Here is a 16,209-nt window from a genome sequence, read left to right as displayed (position 1 = left end):
GCTGGGGGGAGAGAGGCTGATGCTGGGGGAGAGGCTACTGGTGAAGGCGGGGGAGAGCGGCTGCTGCTGGGGGAATGGGAGAGAGGGGCCAATCCTAGAGACAGAGGACAAGGGTTGAGGGATAGTGCAATGACAAAATCGATGGCGGGGGAGTGTAAGGACTCAGAATGAGAGGGGGGCAGCATTGGGAGCTCATTATGGAGAAGGGGCAGCATGTGTGGGCTCAGTATGGAGTGGAGCAATGTAGGGGAGTCAATATCAAGAGTGGGGTAGTGTGTGTGTGTGTGTGTGTGTGTGTGTGTGTGTGTGTGTGTGTGGGAGGGGTGTCTCAGCATAAGCGTTAGTGCGGTGGTCTTAGTATGATGAATGGGGCAGCATGGAGGTGTCATTATGAAAAAGAGGAAGGCAGCATTAGGAGCTCATGGAGAGGGGCAGCATGCATGGGACATTGTGAGGAGAGAACAGCATGCATGGGACATTGTGAGGAGGGGGAAGCATGCATGGGAAACTGAGGAGAGAGCAGCATGCATGGGACATTGTGAGTAGGGGGCAGCATGCATGGGACATTGTGAAGAGGGGGCAGCATGCATGGGAAACTGTGAGGAGGGGACAGCATGCATGGGACATTGTGAGGAGGGGGCAGCATGCATGGGAAACTGAGGAGGGAGCAGCACGCATGGGACACTGTGAGGAGGGGGCAGCATGCATGGGACATTGTGAAGAGGGGGCAGCATGCATGGGACACTGTGAGGAGGGGGCAGCATGCATGGGACATTGTGAAGAGGGGGCAGCATGCATGGGACATTGTGAGGAGGGGGCAGCATGCATGGGACACTGTGAGGAGGGGGAAGCATGCATGGGACACTGTGAGGAGGGGGCAGCATGCATGGGACATTGTGAGGAGGGAGCAGCATGCATGGGACATTGTGAGGAGGGGGCAGCATGCATGGGAAACTGTGAGGAGGGGGCAGCATGCATGGGACATTGTGAGGAGGGGGCAGCATGCATGGGACATTGTGAGGAGGGGGCAGCATGCATGGGACATTGTGAGGAGGGGGTAGCATGATGTGAGGTCAATGTGCAGATCATATTTCATAATTGAGGAAGGTGTGGTGGGTATAATTTATAAGGGAGGGCAGTGTGTAGTTTATTAGGGGCAGTGTGACAGTCACAGTATATAAGTGGGGACGGTGTGGTGGGAATATTTTATACTCATGCTATGTTTTGATGTGCCTGTGGTGATCCCCATTGGGGGGGGGGTTAGAGCCCTTCGTTTCTCATTGATACTTTTTCAAGTGTTTTACAGAGTAGATCTGCCTTAGATGTCGTGTGCGAAAACTCAGTTTTACGTTGTCACTAAGGGGCGCGACCACTTAAAGTGCCTAGGGCAGCACGAAGGCAAAATACAGCCCTGTGTGTGATGCTGACACCCCTGGGTGTGAGTATAATGCCTCTGAGCGAGAGCGGTACAAGCTCTGGGGGGCCTTGGCTGGTGTATCGGTATTGGGGGACTTTATCACTAAAGGGGGCGCGCTGGATGTGGCTGGCGCCCCTCTCTCAGCTGACCCTGGCTCTCGTGCCCCGAGGATACATCTGATCCCATGGGTAAAGCTCAGGGGCAATGTATGGGCCATATTAACCCTATTATACATTGGAAATACTTTTTTGCGGTCTTTGGGAACTTTTGTTCTTTGGAGAGAATTGATTGGAATTTGCTAAAACCAATAGAGAATTTTCTGATTGACAATATACAAAGTAGCACGTCCTGGTCAGAGATAAATCATCGCCATCATTATGCCCGTACTGCCAGAACAAGCTATGCTCTCTTCTTCCCCTTGCGTTTTAGGTGGCTCTCTATGAAGTGTGCACGGGGTGGAGTGGCTATCCCCCCTCATTAGACATTACAGGGGCTTCTCTCCACTCGTCACCGCCGCTTAGGCGACATACACCGAACCCACAACAACAAAGAGCCGGTGGCCGCGCATGCGCAGTAAGAGGTCGTCTCTGGCGGCGGTAGTGCGCAGGCGCAGGCCCTTCAGCTGCCGGAGGACTGCGCTGTGCCATCGGCTGCGGCCCTCATTATCAGCTCCCTGCGGTACAGCAGCAGCAGCTCCTTCCCTGAAGTCTCCTCTCCGGCCTGTAAACAAAGCCCCGTCTTCTATCGGCTCTGCTGGACCGGACCGGTGGCACCAGCTCCACGTATCACCATGGTGCCAGAGAGGGGGCCCTGACCTCCTCCTCTCCTAGGGGACCTGTCACCCCTCCATCCAGCTACATTTTCCTCCACTGCTACCCACTAACATGCAGCAGGGAGGACCGGAGTGCTGGGAGCAGCAGCCCATGCAAGTGGCCCCCAGGAGCCTGATCCTCAGCAGCAGGGAGGTGGACAGGAGAGCAGCCCTTCTCTTCCAGCTGGTCGCCAGCTCTTGATTTGCTCCCTCTTCCTTCTACCCATCAATCATAAATCCTTTTTCTACACCTTATCGCACGACTGTCGGCCCGATCCAGGGATTTACAATGGAGTCGGTTGGAAAATTTGAGTTCAGTAGGAAAGATCTGATCGGCCATGGAGCCTTTGCTGTTGTGTTCAAAGGCAGGCACAAAGAGGTAATGTATCCATACAGGTGGGAAGGTTGGCACGATCTGATTGCTCTAGTTGTCTGGGAATGCTGGCCGATCGCTCAGTAGATTATACAATATTTACTTTTAAGACTTTCAATGAGAAGTATTTCCGAAATCTTAGTAGCTTCCTAACAGACTGCCAGCATGATAATCGACCAATCGCGATATTAATCTAAAAAACTGGACAAATTGTTTCCCTGTGGTCAATTCATGATGAGCAGTGACCTGGTGACAGGGGAGCTGAGGGCAGAGCTGGTGGCATGGAGGCCGCTCACTTCTGTGTGATCTAGATCCTTACAGGAGCAGCAGTCATACAGATGTGTGATGGGATCTGATACAGATGTGTGATGGATCTGATGGTGAGAGATGTGTGATGGGATCTCGTAATGAGGGATGTATGTGATGGGATCTGATAGAGGTGTGATGGGATCTGATACAGATGTGTGGTGGGATCTGATACAGATGTGTGATAGGATCTGATAGAGATGTGTGATGGATCTGATGGTGAGAGATGTGTGATGGGATCTGATACAGATGTGTCATGGGATCTGATACAATATGTGATGGGATCTGATAGTGTGATGGGATCTGATACAGATGTGTGGTGGGATCTGATACAGATGTGTGATGGGATCTGATACAGATGTGTGATGGGATCTGATAGAGATGTGTGATGGATCTGATGGTGAGATGTGTGATGGGATCTGATACAGATGTGTCATGGGATCTGATACAATATGTGATGGGATCTGATACAGATGTCTGATGGGATCCGATAGTGATACATATATGTGTTTTGGGATCTGATAGTGAGGTATGTTTGATGGGTTCTGATAGAGATGTGTGATGGGATCTAAAAGCGAGAGATGTGGTGATTGGAACTGATAGTGAGAGATGTGTGATTGGATGTGAAATATGTGTGATGGGATCTAATAGTGAGAGATACTCTATATGTGTGATGGGGATCTGATAGTGAGAGAAGTAGTTATGGGATCTAATAGTAAGAGATGTGTGATGGGATCTGATAGTTATACAGATATGTGTGATGGGATCTAATAGTGATGCTAACGTGTGATAGGGATCTGATAATGATACAAATGTGTGTAATAGGGATCTATCAGGACAGGGGTATCACGTGTGATAGTGATATGCTCCCAACACATGACCTGCGCCCATGGGACTCAGCTCTGCAATTTAATATGAACATTTGTATAATAAAACTGGCTAAGATTAGACCTATTCTTGGAAGCTCTGCATGGGGCAGAAACTAAATCCTACAGAATCTGGACCACTATCAATCCCCCACCATCTCACAAGAAGCCTGATTAGTGAGTAATTCTGGGCCGGACAAGTCTGGACAAGGCCCAGTTTAGGAACAATGGTACCCCAGTGTATACTGTATACTACAGGGATCAGTGCTAGTGGTACTCCCAGTGTATACTGCAGGGATCAGTGCTAGTGGTACTCCCAGTGTATACTGTATACTACAGGGATCAGTGCTAGTGGTACTCCCAGTGTATACTATACTGTATACTACACAGGATCAGTGCTAGTGGTACTCCCAGTGTATACTATACTGTATACTACACAAGATCAGTGCTAGTGGTACTCCCAGTGTATACTACAGGGATCAGTGCTAGTGGTACTCCCAGTGTATACTATACTGTATACTGCATGGATCAGTGCTAGTGGTACTCCCAGTGTATACTATACTCTATACTACACAGGATCAGTGCTAGTGGTACTCCCAGTGTATACTGCAGGGATCAGTGCTAGTGGTACTCCCAGTGTATACTGCAGGGATCAGTGCTAGTGGTACTCCCAGTGTATACTGCAGGGATCAGTGCTAGTGGTACTCCCAGTGTATACTACACAGGATCACTGCTAGTGGTACTCCCAGTGTATACTACAGGGATCAGTGCTAGTGGTACTCCCAGTGTATACTATACTGTATACTGCAGGGATCAGTGCTAGTGGTACTCCCAGTGTATACTATACTGTATACTACACAGGATCAGTGCTAGTGGTACTCTCAGTGTATACTGTACACTACACAGGATCAGTGCTAGTGGTACTCCCAGTCTATACTATATACTACACAGGATCAGTGCTATTGGTACTCCCAGTCTATACTATATACTACACAGGATTAGTGCTAGTGGTACTCCCAGTGTATACTGTATACTACACAGGATTAGTGCTAGTGGTACTCCCAGTGTATACTGTATACTATACAGGATCAGTGCTAGTGGTACTCCCAGTGTATACTGTATACTATACAGGATCAGTGCTAGTGGTACTCCCAGTGTATACTGTATACTATACAGGATCAGTGCTAGTGGTACTCCCAGTGTATACTGTATACTATACAGGATCAGTGCTAGTGGTACTCCCAGTGTATACTGCAGGGATCAGTGCTAGTGGTACTCCCAGTGTATACTATACTGTATACTACACAGGATCAGTGCTAGTGGTACTCCCAGTGTATACTATACTGTATACTACACAGGATCAGTGCTAGTGGTACTCCCAGTGTATACTGCAGGGATCAGTGCTAGTGGTACTCCCAGTGTATACTATACTGTATACTACACAGGATCAGTGCTAGTGGTACTCCCAGTGTATACTATACTGTATACTACACAGGATAAGAGCTAGTGGTACTCCCAGTGTATACTGCAGGGATCAGTGCTAGTGGTACTCCCAGTGTATACTACACAGGATCACTGCTAGTGGTACTCCCAGTGTATACTACAGGGATGAGTGCTAGTGGTACTGCCAGTGTATACTGTACACTACACAGGATCAGTGCTAGTGGTACTCCCAGTCTATACTATATACTACACAGGATCAGTGCTACTACACAGGATTAGTGCTAGTGGTACTCCCAGTGTATACTGTATACTACACAGGATTAGTGCTAGTGGTACTCCCAGTGTATACTGTATACTATACAGGATCAGTGCTAGTGGTACTCCCAGTGTATACTGTATACTATACAGGATCAGTGCTAGTGGTACTCCCAGTGTATACTGTATACTATACAGGATCAGTGCTAGTGGTACTCCCAGTGTATACTGTATACTATACAGGATCAGTGCTAGTGGTACTCCCAGTGTATACTGTATACTATACAGGATCAGTGCTAGTGGTACTCCCAGTGTATACTGCAGGGATCAGTGCTAGTGGTACTCCCAGTGTATACTATACTGTATACTACACAGGATCACTGCTAGTGGTACTCCCAGTGTATACTACAGGGATCAGTGCTAGTGGTACTCCCAGTGTATACTATACTGTATACTGCAGGGATCAGTGCTAGTGGTACTCCCAGTGTATACTATACTGTATACTACACAGGATCAGTGCTAGTGGTACTCTCAGTGTATACTGTACACTACACAGGATCAGTGCTAGTGGTACTCCCAGTCTATACTATATATTACACAGGATCAGTGCTAGTGCTACTCCCAGTCTATACTATATACTACACAGGATCAGTGCTAGTGGTACTCCCAGTCTATACTATATACTACACAGGATCAGTGCTAGTGGTACTCCCAGTCTATACTATATACTACACAGGATCAGTGCTATTGGTACTCCCAGTCTATACTATATACTACACAGGATTAGTGCTAGTGGTACTCCCAGTGTATACTGTATACTACACAGGATTAGTGCTAGTGGTACTCCCAGTGTATACTGTATACTATACAGGATCAGTGCTAGTGGTACTCCCAGTGTATACTGTATACTATACAGGATCAGTGCTAGTGGTACTCCCAGTGTATACTGTATACTATACAGGATCAGTGCTAGTGGTACTCCCAGTGTATACTGTATACTATACAGGATCAGTGCTAGTGGTACTCCCAGTGTATACTGCAGGGATCAGTGCTAGTGGTACTCCCAGTGTATACTATACTGTATACTACACAGGATCAGTGCTAGTGGTACTCCCAGTGTATACTGCAGGGATCAGTGCTAGTGGTACTCCCAGTGTATACTATACTGTATACTACACAGGATCAGTGCTAGTGGTACTCCCAGTGTATACTATACTGTATACTACACAGGATAAGAGCTAGTGGTACTCCCAGTGTATACTGCAGGGATCAGTGCTAGTGGTACTCCCAGTGTATACTACACAGGATCACTGCTAGTGGTACTCCCAGTGTATACTACAGGGATGAGTGCTAGTGGTACTCCCAGTGTATACTATACTGTATACTGCAGGGATCAGTGCTAGTGGTACTGCCAGTGTATACTGTACACTACACAGGATCAGTGCTAGTGGTACTCCCAGTCTATACTATATACTACACAGGATCAGTGCTACTACACAGGATTAGTGCTAGTGGTACTCCCAGTGTATACTGTATACTACACAGGATTAGTGCTAGTGGTACTCCCAGTGTATACTGTATACTATACAGGATCAGTGCTAGTGGTACTCCCAGTGTATACTGTATACTATACAGGATCAGTGCTAGTGGTACTCCCAGTGTATACTATATACTATACAGGATCAGTGCTAGTGGTACTCCCAGTGTATACTGTATACTATACAGGATCAGTGCTAGTGGTACTCCCAGTGTATACTGCAGGGATTAGTGCTAGTGGTACTCCCAGTGTATACTATACTGTATACTACACAGGATCACTGCTAGTGGTACTCCCAGTGTATACTACAGGGATCAGTGCTAGTGGTACTCCCAGTGTATACTATACTGTATACTGCAGGGATCAGTGCTAGTGGTACTCCCAGTGTATACTATACTGTATACTACACAGGATCAGTGCTAGTGGTACTCTCAGTGTATACTGTACACTACACAGGATCAGTGCTAGTGGTACTCCAGTCTATACTATATATTACACAGGATCAGTGCTAGTGGTACTCCCAGTCTATACTATATACTACACAGGATCAGTGCTAGTGGTACTCCCAGTCTATACTATATACTACACAGGATTAGTGCTAGTGGTACTCCCAGTGTATACTGTATACTACACAGGATTACTGCTAGTGGTACACCCAGTGTATACTGTATACTACACAGGATTAGTGCTAGTGGTACTCCCAGTGTATACTGTATACTATACAGGATCAGTGCTAGTGGTACTCCCAGTGTATACTGTATACTATACAGGATCAGTGCTAGTGGTACTCCCAGTGTATACTGTATACTATACAGGATCAGTGCTAGTGGTACTCCCAGTGTATACTGTATACTATACAGGATCAGTGCTAGTGGTACTCCCAGTGTATACTGTATACTATACAGGATCAGTGCTAGTGGTACTCCCAGTGTATACTGTATACTATTCAGGATCAGTGCTAGTGGTACTCCCAGTGTATACTGTATACTACACAGGATTAGTGCTAATGGTACTCCCAGTGTATACTGTATACTATACAGGATCAGTGCTAGTGGTACTCCCAGTGTATACTGCAGGGATCAGTGCTAGTGGTACTCCCAGTGTATACTATACTGTATACTACACAGGATCACTGCTAGTGGTACTCCCAGTGTATACTACAGGGATCAGTGCTAGTGGTACTCCCAGTGTATACTATACTGTATACTGCAGGGATCAGTGCTAGTGGTACTCCCAGTGTATACTATACTGTATACTACACAGGATCAGTGCTAGTGGTACTCTCAGTGTATACTGTACACTACACAGGATTAGTGCTAGTGGTACTCCCAGTCTATACTATATATTACACAGGATCAGTGCTAGTGCTACTCCCAGTCTATACTATATACTACACAGGATCAGTGCTAGTGGTACTCCCAGTCTATACTATATACTACACAGGATCAGTGCTAGTGGTACTCCCAGTCTATACTATATACTACACAGGATTAGTGCTAGTGGTACTCCCAGTGTATACTGTATACTACACAGGATTACTGCTAGTGGTACAACCCAGTGTATACTGTATACTACACAGGATTAGTGCTAGTGGTACTCCCAGTGTATACTGTATACTATACAGGATCAGTGCTAGTGGTACTCCCAGTGTATACTGTATACTATACAGGATCAGTGCTAGTGGTACTCCCAGTGTATACTGTATACTATACAGGATCAGTGCTAGTGGTACTCCCAGTGTATACTGTATACTATACAGGATCAGTGCTAGTGGTACTCCCAGTGTATACTGTATACTATACAGGATCAGTGCTAGTGGTACTCCCAGTGTATACTGTATACTATACAGGATCAGTGCTAGTGGTACTCCCAGTGTATACTGTATACTATTCAGGATCAGTGCTAGTGGTACTCCCAGTGTATACTGTATACTACACAGGATCAGTGCTAGTGGTACTCCCAGTGTATACTGTATACTACACAGGATCAGTGCTAGTGGTACTCCCAGGTATACTGTATACTACACAGGATTAGTGCTAGTGGTACTCCCAGTGTATACTGTATACTACACAGGATTAGTGCTATTGCTACTCCCAGTGTATACTGTATAGTACACAGGATTAGTGCTAGTGGTACTCCCAGTGTATACTGTATAGTACACAGGATTAGTGCTAGTGGTACTCCAGTGTATACTGTATACTATACAGGATCAGTGCTAGTGGTACTCCCAGTGTATACTGTATACTATACAGGATCAGTGCTAGTGGTACTCCCAGTGTATACTGTATACTACACAGGATCAGTGCTAGTGGTACTCCCAGTGTATACTGTATACTACACAGGATTAGTGCTATTGCTACTCCCAGTGTATACTGTATAGTACACAGGATTAGTGCTAGTGGTACTCCCAGTGTATACTGTATACTACACAGGATGTATACTGTATACTACACAGGATTAGTGCTAGTGGTACTCCCAGTGTATACTGTATACTACACAGGATGTATACTGTATACTACACAGGATTAGTGCTTGTGGTACTCCCAGTGAGAAGCTGGTGTACTGACACCTTACACTTCCCCACAAAATCCACATTGTGACCTTATGGCCCCCTCCCTTATAGGCAGAATACTTACATCCACTTTACCCCCATTCAGTATTCTTACACCAGGCACTCGCACTACATTATTGCTCCCAGCCTCATGCACCTTTCTTTCTGGGGGTATCCTCCTTTCTGCAGATTACTATATACATCATGGTCCCTCACATCGTGGTCCCGCGAGCTTCTGGTTGGGGACCCTGCTCTACAGGATCAGTTCTTGTGGTACTCAAAGTATAAGAAGTGAATGATAGAATAGTCGCCCCCAAATGTGATACAACTACAACTCCCAGCATGCCCTGAAGCCGCACGTTGGCAGTGCTGTTGTGCCCCTGACATATTAATGGAGACTTGTGTTGCTTTCAGAAGCAGGACTTGGAGGTGGCAGTGAAGTGCATCAATAAGAAGAATCTGGCCAAGTCCCAGACCCTATTAGGGAAGGAGATCAAGATACTGAAGGTGAGAGCAGCCCTGTGGGGACGGTGCGGCTTTTGTGCGGCTTCTGTGCGGCTTGTGGTAACCATACTCTTCTCATTGCAGGAGCTGAAGCATGAAAACATTGTGGCCTTGTACGATTTCCAGGTAAATAATAATAATACTGCTTATACCACTGCATGCTGTGTGTGGAGAGTGCTACAGAACTGCAGCTTCTGATTCTCCATCTCCAGTTGCCATAAAGTTCCCAGCGTGCCCTTACAGCGCGGCATGGCATGCTGGGAGTGTGGCAGCTCGTGCATCGCTATGCCGGGGTCACGTGTCCTCCCTCCCGGCACAGCTTCGGCCACCACGCTCTACCGGCTCCTGCTTCCCTGTCACGTGGCCGCCTCCTTGTTTGTTGACATTTCTTATTATTGCATTCTGATTGGTCCCACGATTATGTACGTCACGGAATTCTAAGAAAACCTCGCCCAGCTGTCGGGCTGAGCGGAGACTCTCGGGAGTTGTAGTTGTTTATATCCGTTACACGCTTGCTTTGTCTGACGCGAAACTACAACTCCCATGTACCTGTGCGCGATGTAAACACATTTTGTTGCGTTGGCATCGGTCCCAGCTAGATTATTTGAAGAGGGTTTAGTTTGTGTACAATGTCCCAGACAAGTGGTGGAAGGCGAGAACTGCTCAGTCATTGTGAGAGGAGCCTGGGAGGGACGATCGTTCTGATTTCTTGTGGCTCAGCTGTACTGTGTTCATGTATTTATTTAATTACAGACATTTTAAGAGACAACAGAAATCTGTGCAACATTGTTCCAAACCAGACTTTCTATAGTGCATAGACCCGCACCTGTCTCTGAGCCATCACTGTGGACTGTCAGGTGCTGGTCATTAAAGGGATGGGCCATCACAGCTGCTTCTGAGTCCGGGAGGACAGATCCTTTAAGGGGTACGAGCCTCGCCTTATGGTGAGAACTGTGCTGCCCAAACTCTGCGCTTTACTGCAGATTACCGCGTGTAGCCATCAGAGCCAATGTAATTTGTGGTCAATGCCAACCCAAGAATCCCCAGCTCCTCACTATCACTGGGTGCCCTGCCCACTGTCCAGCAATCCGCTGGATGGCAGCCATTAGCCTGCCGGACTCGTCTGTAGCCAAAGGGGAGGGGTCACTAAGCCGAATTAGGAATATCCGCATCTTCCATGTCTCCGGATCCTGACCTAGAATTTATAGACTACAGCCATTTTATACAGCAGCTCATTATTCCAGCCATAGGGTGTTGTGTGTCAAGCAGCTGTCTTATATTGGGGGCTTGTAGGGGGGCAGCTGCGGGTCTGGGATTTCCTTACTGTCCGTCTTCTGCATTGTCCCTGCTTCCAGTAACATTTGTGCTGGGGCAATGCTCAGAAAGCAGTTTCCTGTAAGCTACAGGCGCCTTGTCCCCAAACAAGTCACGACTGGTGCACAATAGGTTCTCAGAATGAGATCTGTTCAAGGAATTGTCCACTTCTGAGTGCTCTCCCTGAGAAGTGAGGTCCTATTGTGTTGGCTTACAGCTGGTGGGAGATGGAGCCGGCTGTTGGGGAACCTGATATACGTTGTCAGTGATGCGGATGGCTGTGCTCACACTGCCTGCTGCTTTATCTTTTGGGATTCTTGTTCCCCAGAAGCAGATGACGTATATCAGGACATGGCCTCCAGCTACATACAAGTTTAAAGCAATATAACAATTAAAAATGATCTATTTTTGACTGAAGGATGATCTGTGTCAGCTAACCTTTGCTTCTACTTGTTACGTTGTCTGATCCTTTGTTTCTCCTGATGTGTCTGGTACGCTTCATTCACAGCCCTATGGCATTTATGTACTTTGGACTTTTTTGTTAAAATACTAAGTAAAATATCTATGAAGATCTAGATAATGAGTAGTAAATATTAGTCCTGCAAACTTCAGCCGAAAAACTCAAAGTCCCCTGAGGCCTCAATCATCTCCAATTCTGCACCAACCGAAAAACAAGGCGATCCCTGTTCCAGATCCGGATTATTTTCTGCCATCTTCATCTCCCTGGCAGCTGCAGCCACAACTGCTGGTGGCATGTATAGATATATAGAATGCCCGTGCATGATAGATGAATGTCCCCCATAGTCGCCAAACACAATGGGCATCACACAAGCATCGGATATATTTAGTGTCCCAACTCTCCTCCCAGGGCAGAAGACAGATTCCAACATGTTGGATGCTTTGTTCTCATGGAGAGATGTCTGCTAGTTGCTTTTTCCATCTCCCCCTTCAGAACGCATGAACGCTCAGTCGAGCTGAGCATGTATGTGTATCGGGCACTAATAAAAGATGACTTTTTAGTTCCTGTGATAGCTGTCTATGATGTATTGCCACGTGTATGTCACCTCCTGATGTGATCTTAGAGTGATCTAGGATCAGAAGGTCACAGCACATTGTGGATTGCCGATCAGCTTTGTTGCCCGCTCCTCATTTACCCTGAGTTGGGGCATATTTAATTCCATCTAGTACTGAAGGGGTTCAGGTGCATTTCTATCCTGCAGTGTTCGAGCAGGTAGTTTTACCCTCAGCTGCAGTCACTCCCTTCAGCTATAAATATCCACTTCTCACACCTCCCCATGCCGGCTATAGCTCATTCCTATGCTGACATGTTGAAGGAGCTCGTTGCTGCATAGCAAAGTTGTCGATATTATTGCAGCTGCGAAGTTTCCTACCGAGGAATCCAAGGAGTGCTTCTGTTGTGTCTTTCCCCACCCGTTTTTCTTACATTCCTCATGTTGTTGTATTGTAGTGGCTAGACGAGTCTCGCTGGGCAGGGCCAGCGAGGGCATAGGCATGTGATCAGCGTATGGGGGGAGGACAATGGGGATCAGCCTCAGGTGAATGTTAGGAGGTCACCCTGCTCCCCTCTGCCTAGCTCAAGGGCCTACCTTTGTACTGTGTACCTTTTGTGTTGTGTCGCTCGCCGGCGGTTTTCCCCTACCCCAGCGTAACACTACCCAGGTGTTCCTGCTGCGTTGCACAGTGCGCCAGGAGACCTCTCCTACCTGGCGTGACACCTCTAGTCACATTGACATTTCTATATAATGTGAATGATGGTGCTGAATTTCCCTACTAGAATGAAAGTCCGTTCATATCCCCCCCCACCAATATCTTAAAGCCCTCTATACACCTTAGTCTAAAGTTGCCAAAACCCGCCAATTATAGCACGATCAACCAATCATTTAATGTATATATGGGCGGCCTGATTTGAGTGAGAATCGGCCATGTTGATTTATATTAAATTCCTTTTGTTTCCATGGTAGAGGTATCTGGCAGCAGCTTACTATTCTCTCCCCATTGAGAATAGATAAATGCTTGCATGCATGTGTGTGTGTATGGGAGTAGGTAGCGATACAGACTGCATGTATATCAGCTGCTATCTAATCTGTATATGTACAGTATATAGAGAATATTGTATTGTTGGGAGAATAGAGCTGTGTTATTATTGGCATAAGGACTCATTAGTAACAAAAGATGTGATGATAGGCCTTAGCTATGGTAAAGTGAGTATCACCATGGCCCTTATTTTATCCATGATGCTGGGAGATGTAGTGGCCCTTGTTTTATCCATGATGGTGGGAGATTTAGTGGCCCTTGTTTTATCCATGATGGTGGGAGATGTAGTGGCCCTTGTTTTATCCATGATGGTGGGAGATGTAGTGGCCCTTGTTTTATCCATGATGCTGGAGATGTAGTGGCGCTTGTTTTATCCATGATGGTGGGAGATTTAGTGGCCCTTATTTTATCCATGATGCTGGGAGATGTAGTGGACCTTGTTTTATCCATGATGCTGGGAGATGTAGTGGACCTTGTTTTATCCATGATGATGGGAGATGTGGCCCTTCTTTTATCCATGATGGTGGGAGATGTAGTGGCCCTTGTTTTACCCATGATGGTGGGAGATGTAGTGGCCCTTGTTTTACCCATGATGGTGGGAGATGTAGTGGCCCTTGTTTTATCCATGATGGTGGGAGATGTAGTGGCCCTTGTTTTATCCATGATGCTGGGAGATGTAGTGGCCCTTGTTTTATCCATGATGGTGGGAGATTTAGTGGCCCTTATTTTATCCATGATGCTGGGAGATGTAGTGGACCTTGTTTTATCCATGATGCTGGGAGATGTAGTGGACCTTGTTTTATCCATGATGATGGGAGATGTGGCCCTTCTTTTATCCATGATGGTGGGAGATGTAGTGGCCCTTGTTTTACCTATGATGGTGGGAGATGTAGTGGCCCTTGTTTTACTCATGATGGTGGGAGATGTAGTGGCCCTTTTTTTATCCATGATGCTGGGAGATGTAGTGGCCCTTGTTTTATCCATAATGCTGGGAGATGTGGCCCTTGTTTTATCCATGATGGTGGGAGATGTAGTGGCCCTTGTTTTATCCATGATGCTGGGAGATGTAGTGGCCCTTGTTTTATCCATAATGCTGGGAGATGTGGCCCTTGTTTTATCCATGATGGTGGGAGATGTAGTGGCCCTTGTTTTACCCATGATGGTGGGAGATTTAGTAGCCCTTGTTTTATCCATGATGGTGGGAGATGTAGTGGCCCTTGTTTTATCCATGATGGTGGGAGATGTAGTGGCCCTTGTTTTACCCATGATGCTGGGAAATGTAGTGGCCCTTGTTTTATCCACGATGCTAGGAGATGTAGTAGCCCTTGTTTTATCCATGATGCTGGGAGATGTAGTGGCCCTTGTTTTATCCATGATGGTGGGAGATGTAGTGGCCCTTGTTTTACCCATGATGGTGGGAGATTTAGTGGCCCTTGTTTTATCCATAATGTGCCCTGAACCTGTTTTGTTATGTAATAAATGGGAAATGTTACATCAGGCTTCAGTTACATGAGGACGGGCATGTGAATAACGTCATTAGTCATCTTAGGGCGTTCTTGCTTTCTTTAGTGTTTTTACAGTGAATCACTAATGGCAGAGAATCTTTGCTGGGCAGTGAGCTTGTTTAGCACCAGCCGACGTAATTGTGTATTTGCCTCCAGGAGATCGTGTGACCTCCATATACCATCATGACGGCAGACGTTGGCTTTCTCAGCGTGAAATTTGACTCCAGTTTATTTAGTTCTGACTTTATCCTGACCCAGAATTGTCTTACATTAGTGGAAGAACAATGAAGACCTCATGTTTCTAGCCGGACCCATCATCCAGTATACCAGTATTTCTCAGCTACCAGCCATATATTTGTATGTAGGCATTATCATATAAAAATGAGGTTATTTATCATTTGAGACACAATATAAAAGATAGAAATCCTGTGGTAATATGAGATAAACCAAGGGTATAGGCTGGAATAACTTGTCTGAAGTCTATGACTCGCCCTTAGTCCTAATCTTATGGATGTACCCATGGAATAAGCACTTGTTGACAACCGACGTCATGATAAAAAGGCCCATGAGGCCCATGAGGCACAAAGAGGCTCCCGTGTTTAGGTCAAAGGGTGGACGGTTAGATGGTTATCGGCGGTCGTCAGACCTCATTGTCAGCAGGTTATACCCCATGAGAGCAAAGGATCTGGAATGAAATTTTTAGGAAAGTCTGTAGACCCGCTTACACATTACAGATCATCATACCATCCCATAGCGTCTGCAGGTTAGTCTGAGTATTGTGTTGATCCCTTTAGGCTCAGTTCACACCAGTGTATAAACACTTTGTCCGATGTTCATCCACAAATTTTTTTTCAAGACTTAATACAGTTTCCTAGTTTGATTATGGCAATGTGTCCGTAGCAATAGAATATTATATGAAGGATTTGTATTGAACCCATTTTTTTTGTGCACCCATAGATTTAAATAGGTGAGTCTCATCCAAAATACGGAAGAAAATATTGCGTTCTCCAATTATTTTCAAGTGTGCATTGAGTCCTTCTAAAAAAGAACCCTGTCTTCTGAACAGCCCTATTGAATAACATTGGTCCTAGTGCTGTGTAGGGATGTCCATTTTTTCCATGTACAGCACTCGTGCCAAGAATACGGTCGTGTGAGGATAGCCTTACAAAGGAATATTTCCAGGCGGCACTCAGGTTCACGAGTCGAGGGAAGGCGTCCTCAAAAGTATAATAGACAAACGGACCGACACTCCAAAGTCTTCAGATTAAATGG

At 46.2% G+C, this 16,209-nt stretch overlaps 1 protein-coding gene across 2 annotated transcripts in view; it reads left to right on the top strand.

Moving 5' to 3' along the window:
• The first annotated feature begins 2,014 nt into the window (after positions 1 to 2,014).
• ULK1 (unc-51 like autophagy activating kinase 1) overlaps positions 2,015 to 16,209 on the top strand; it is a 158,812-nt gene continuing 144,617 nt past the window's right edge. For both annotated transcript variants that reach the window (XM_075322133.1, XM_075322125.1), the window contains exons 1-3: positions 2,015 to 2,607; positions 9,974 to 10,066; positions 10,148 to 10,189. In XM_075322133.1, coding sequence (XP_075178248.1) covers positions 2,518 to 2,607; positions 9,974 to 10,066; positions 10,148 to 10,189 — 225 coding nt within the window. In that variant the 5' untranslated portion in view covers positions 2,015 to 2,517. The remainder of the gene's footprint in view (positions 2,608 to 9,973; positions 10,067 to 10,147; positions 10,190 to 16,209) is intronic.

This window comes from Anomaloglossus baeobatrachus, chromosome 1, assembly GCF_048569485.1.
Source record: "Anomaloglossus baeobatrachus isolate aAnoBae1 chromosome 1, aAnoBae1.hap1, whole genome shotgun sequence".
Lineage (NCBI taxonomy): Eukaryota > Metazoa > Chordata > Amphibia > Anura > Aromobatidae > Anomaloglossus > Anomaloglossus baeobatrachus.
The sequence above is the reverse complement of the archived record's forward strand: the minus strand, read 5'-3'. Positions and strand labels throughout refer to the sequence as shown.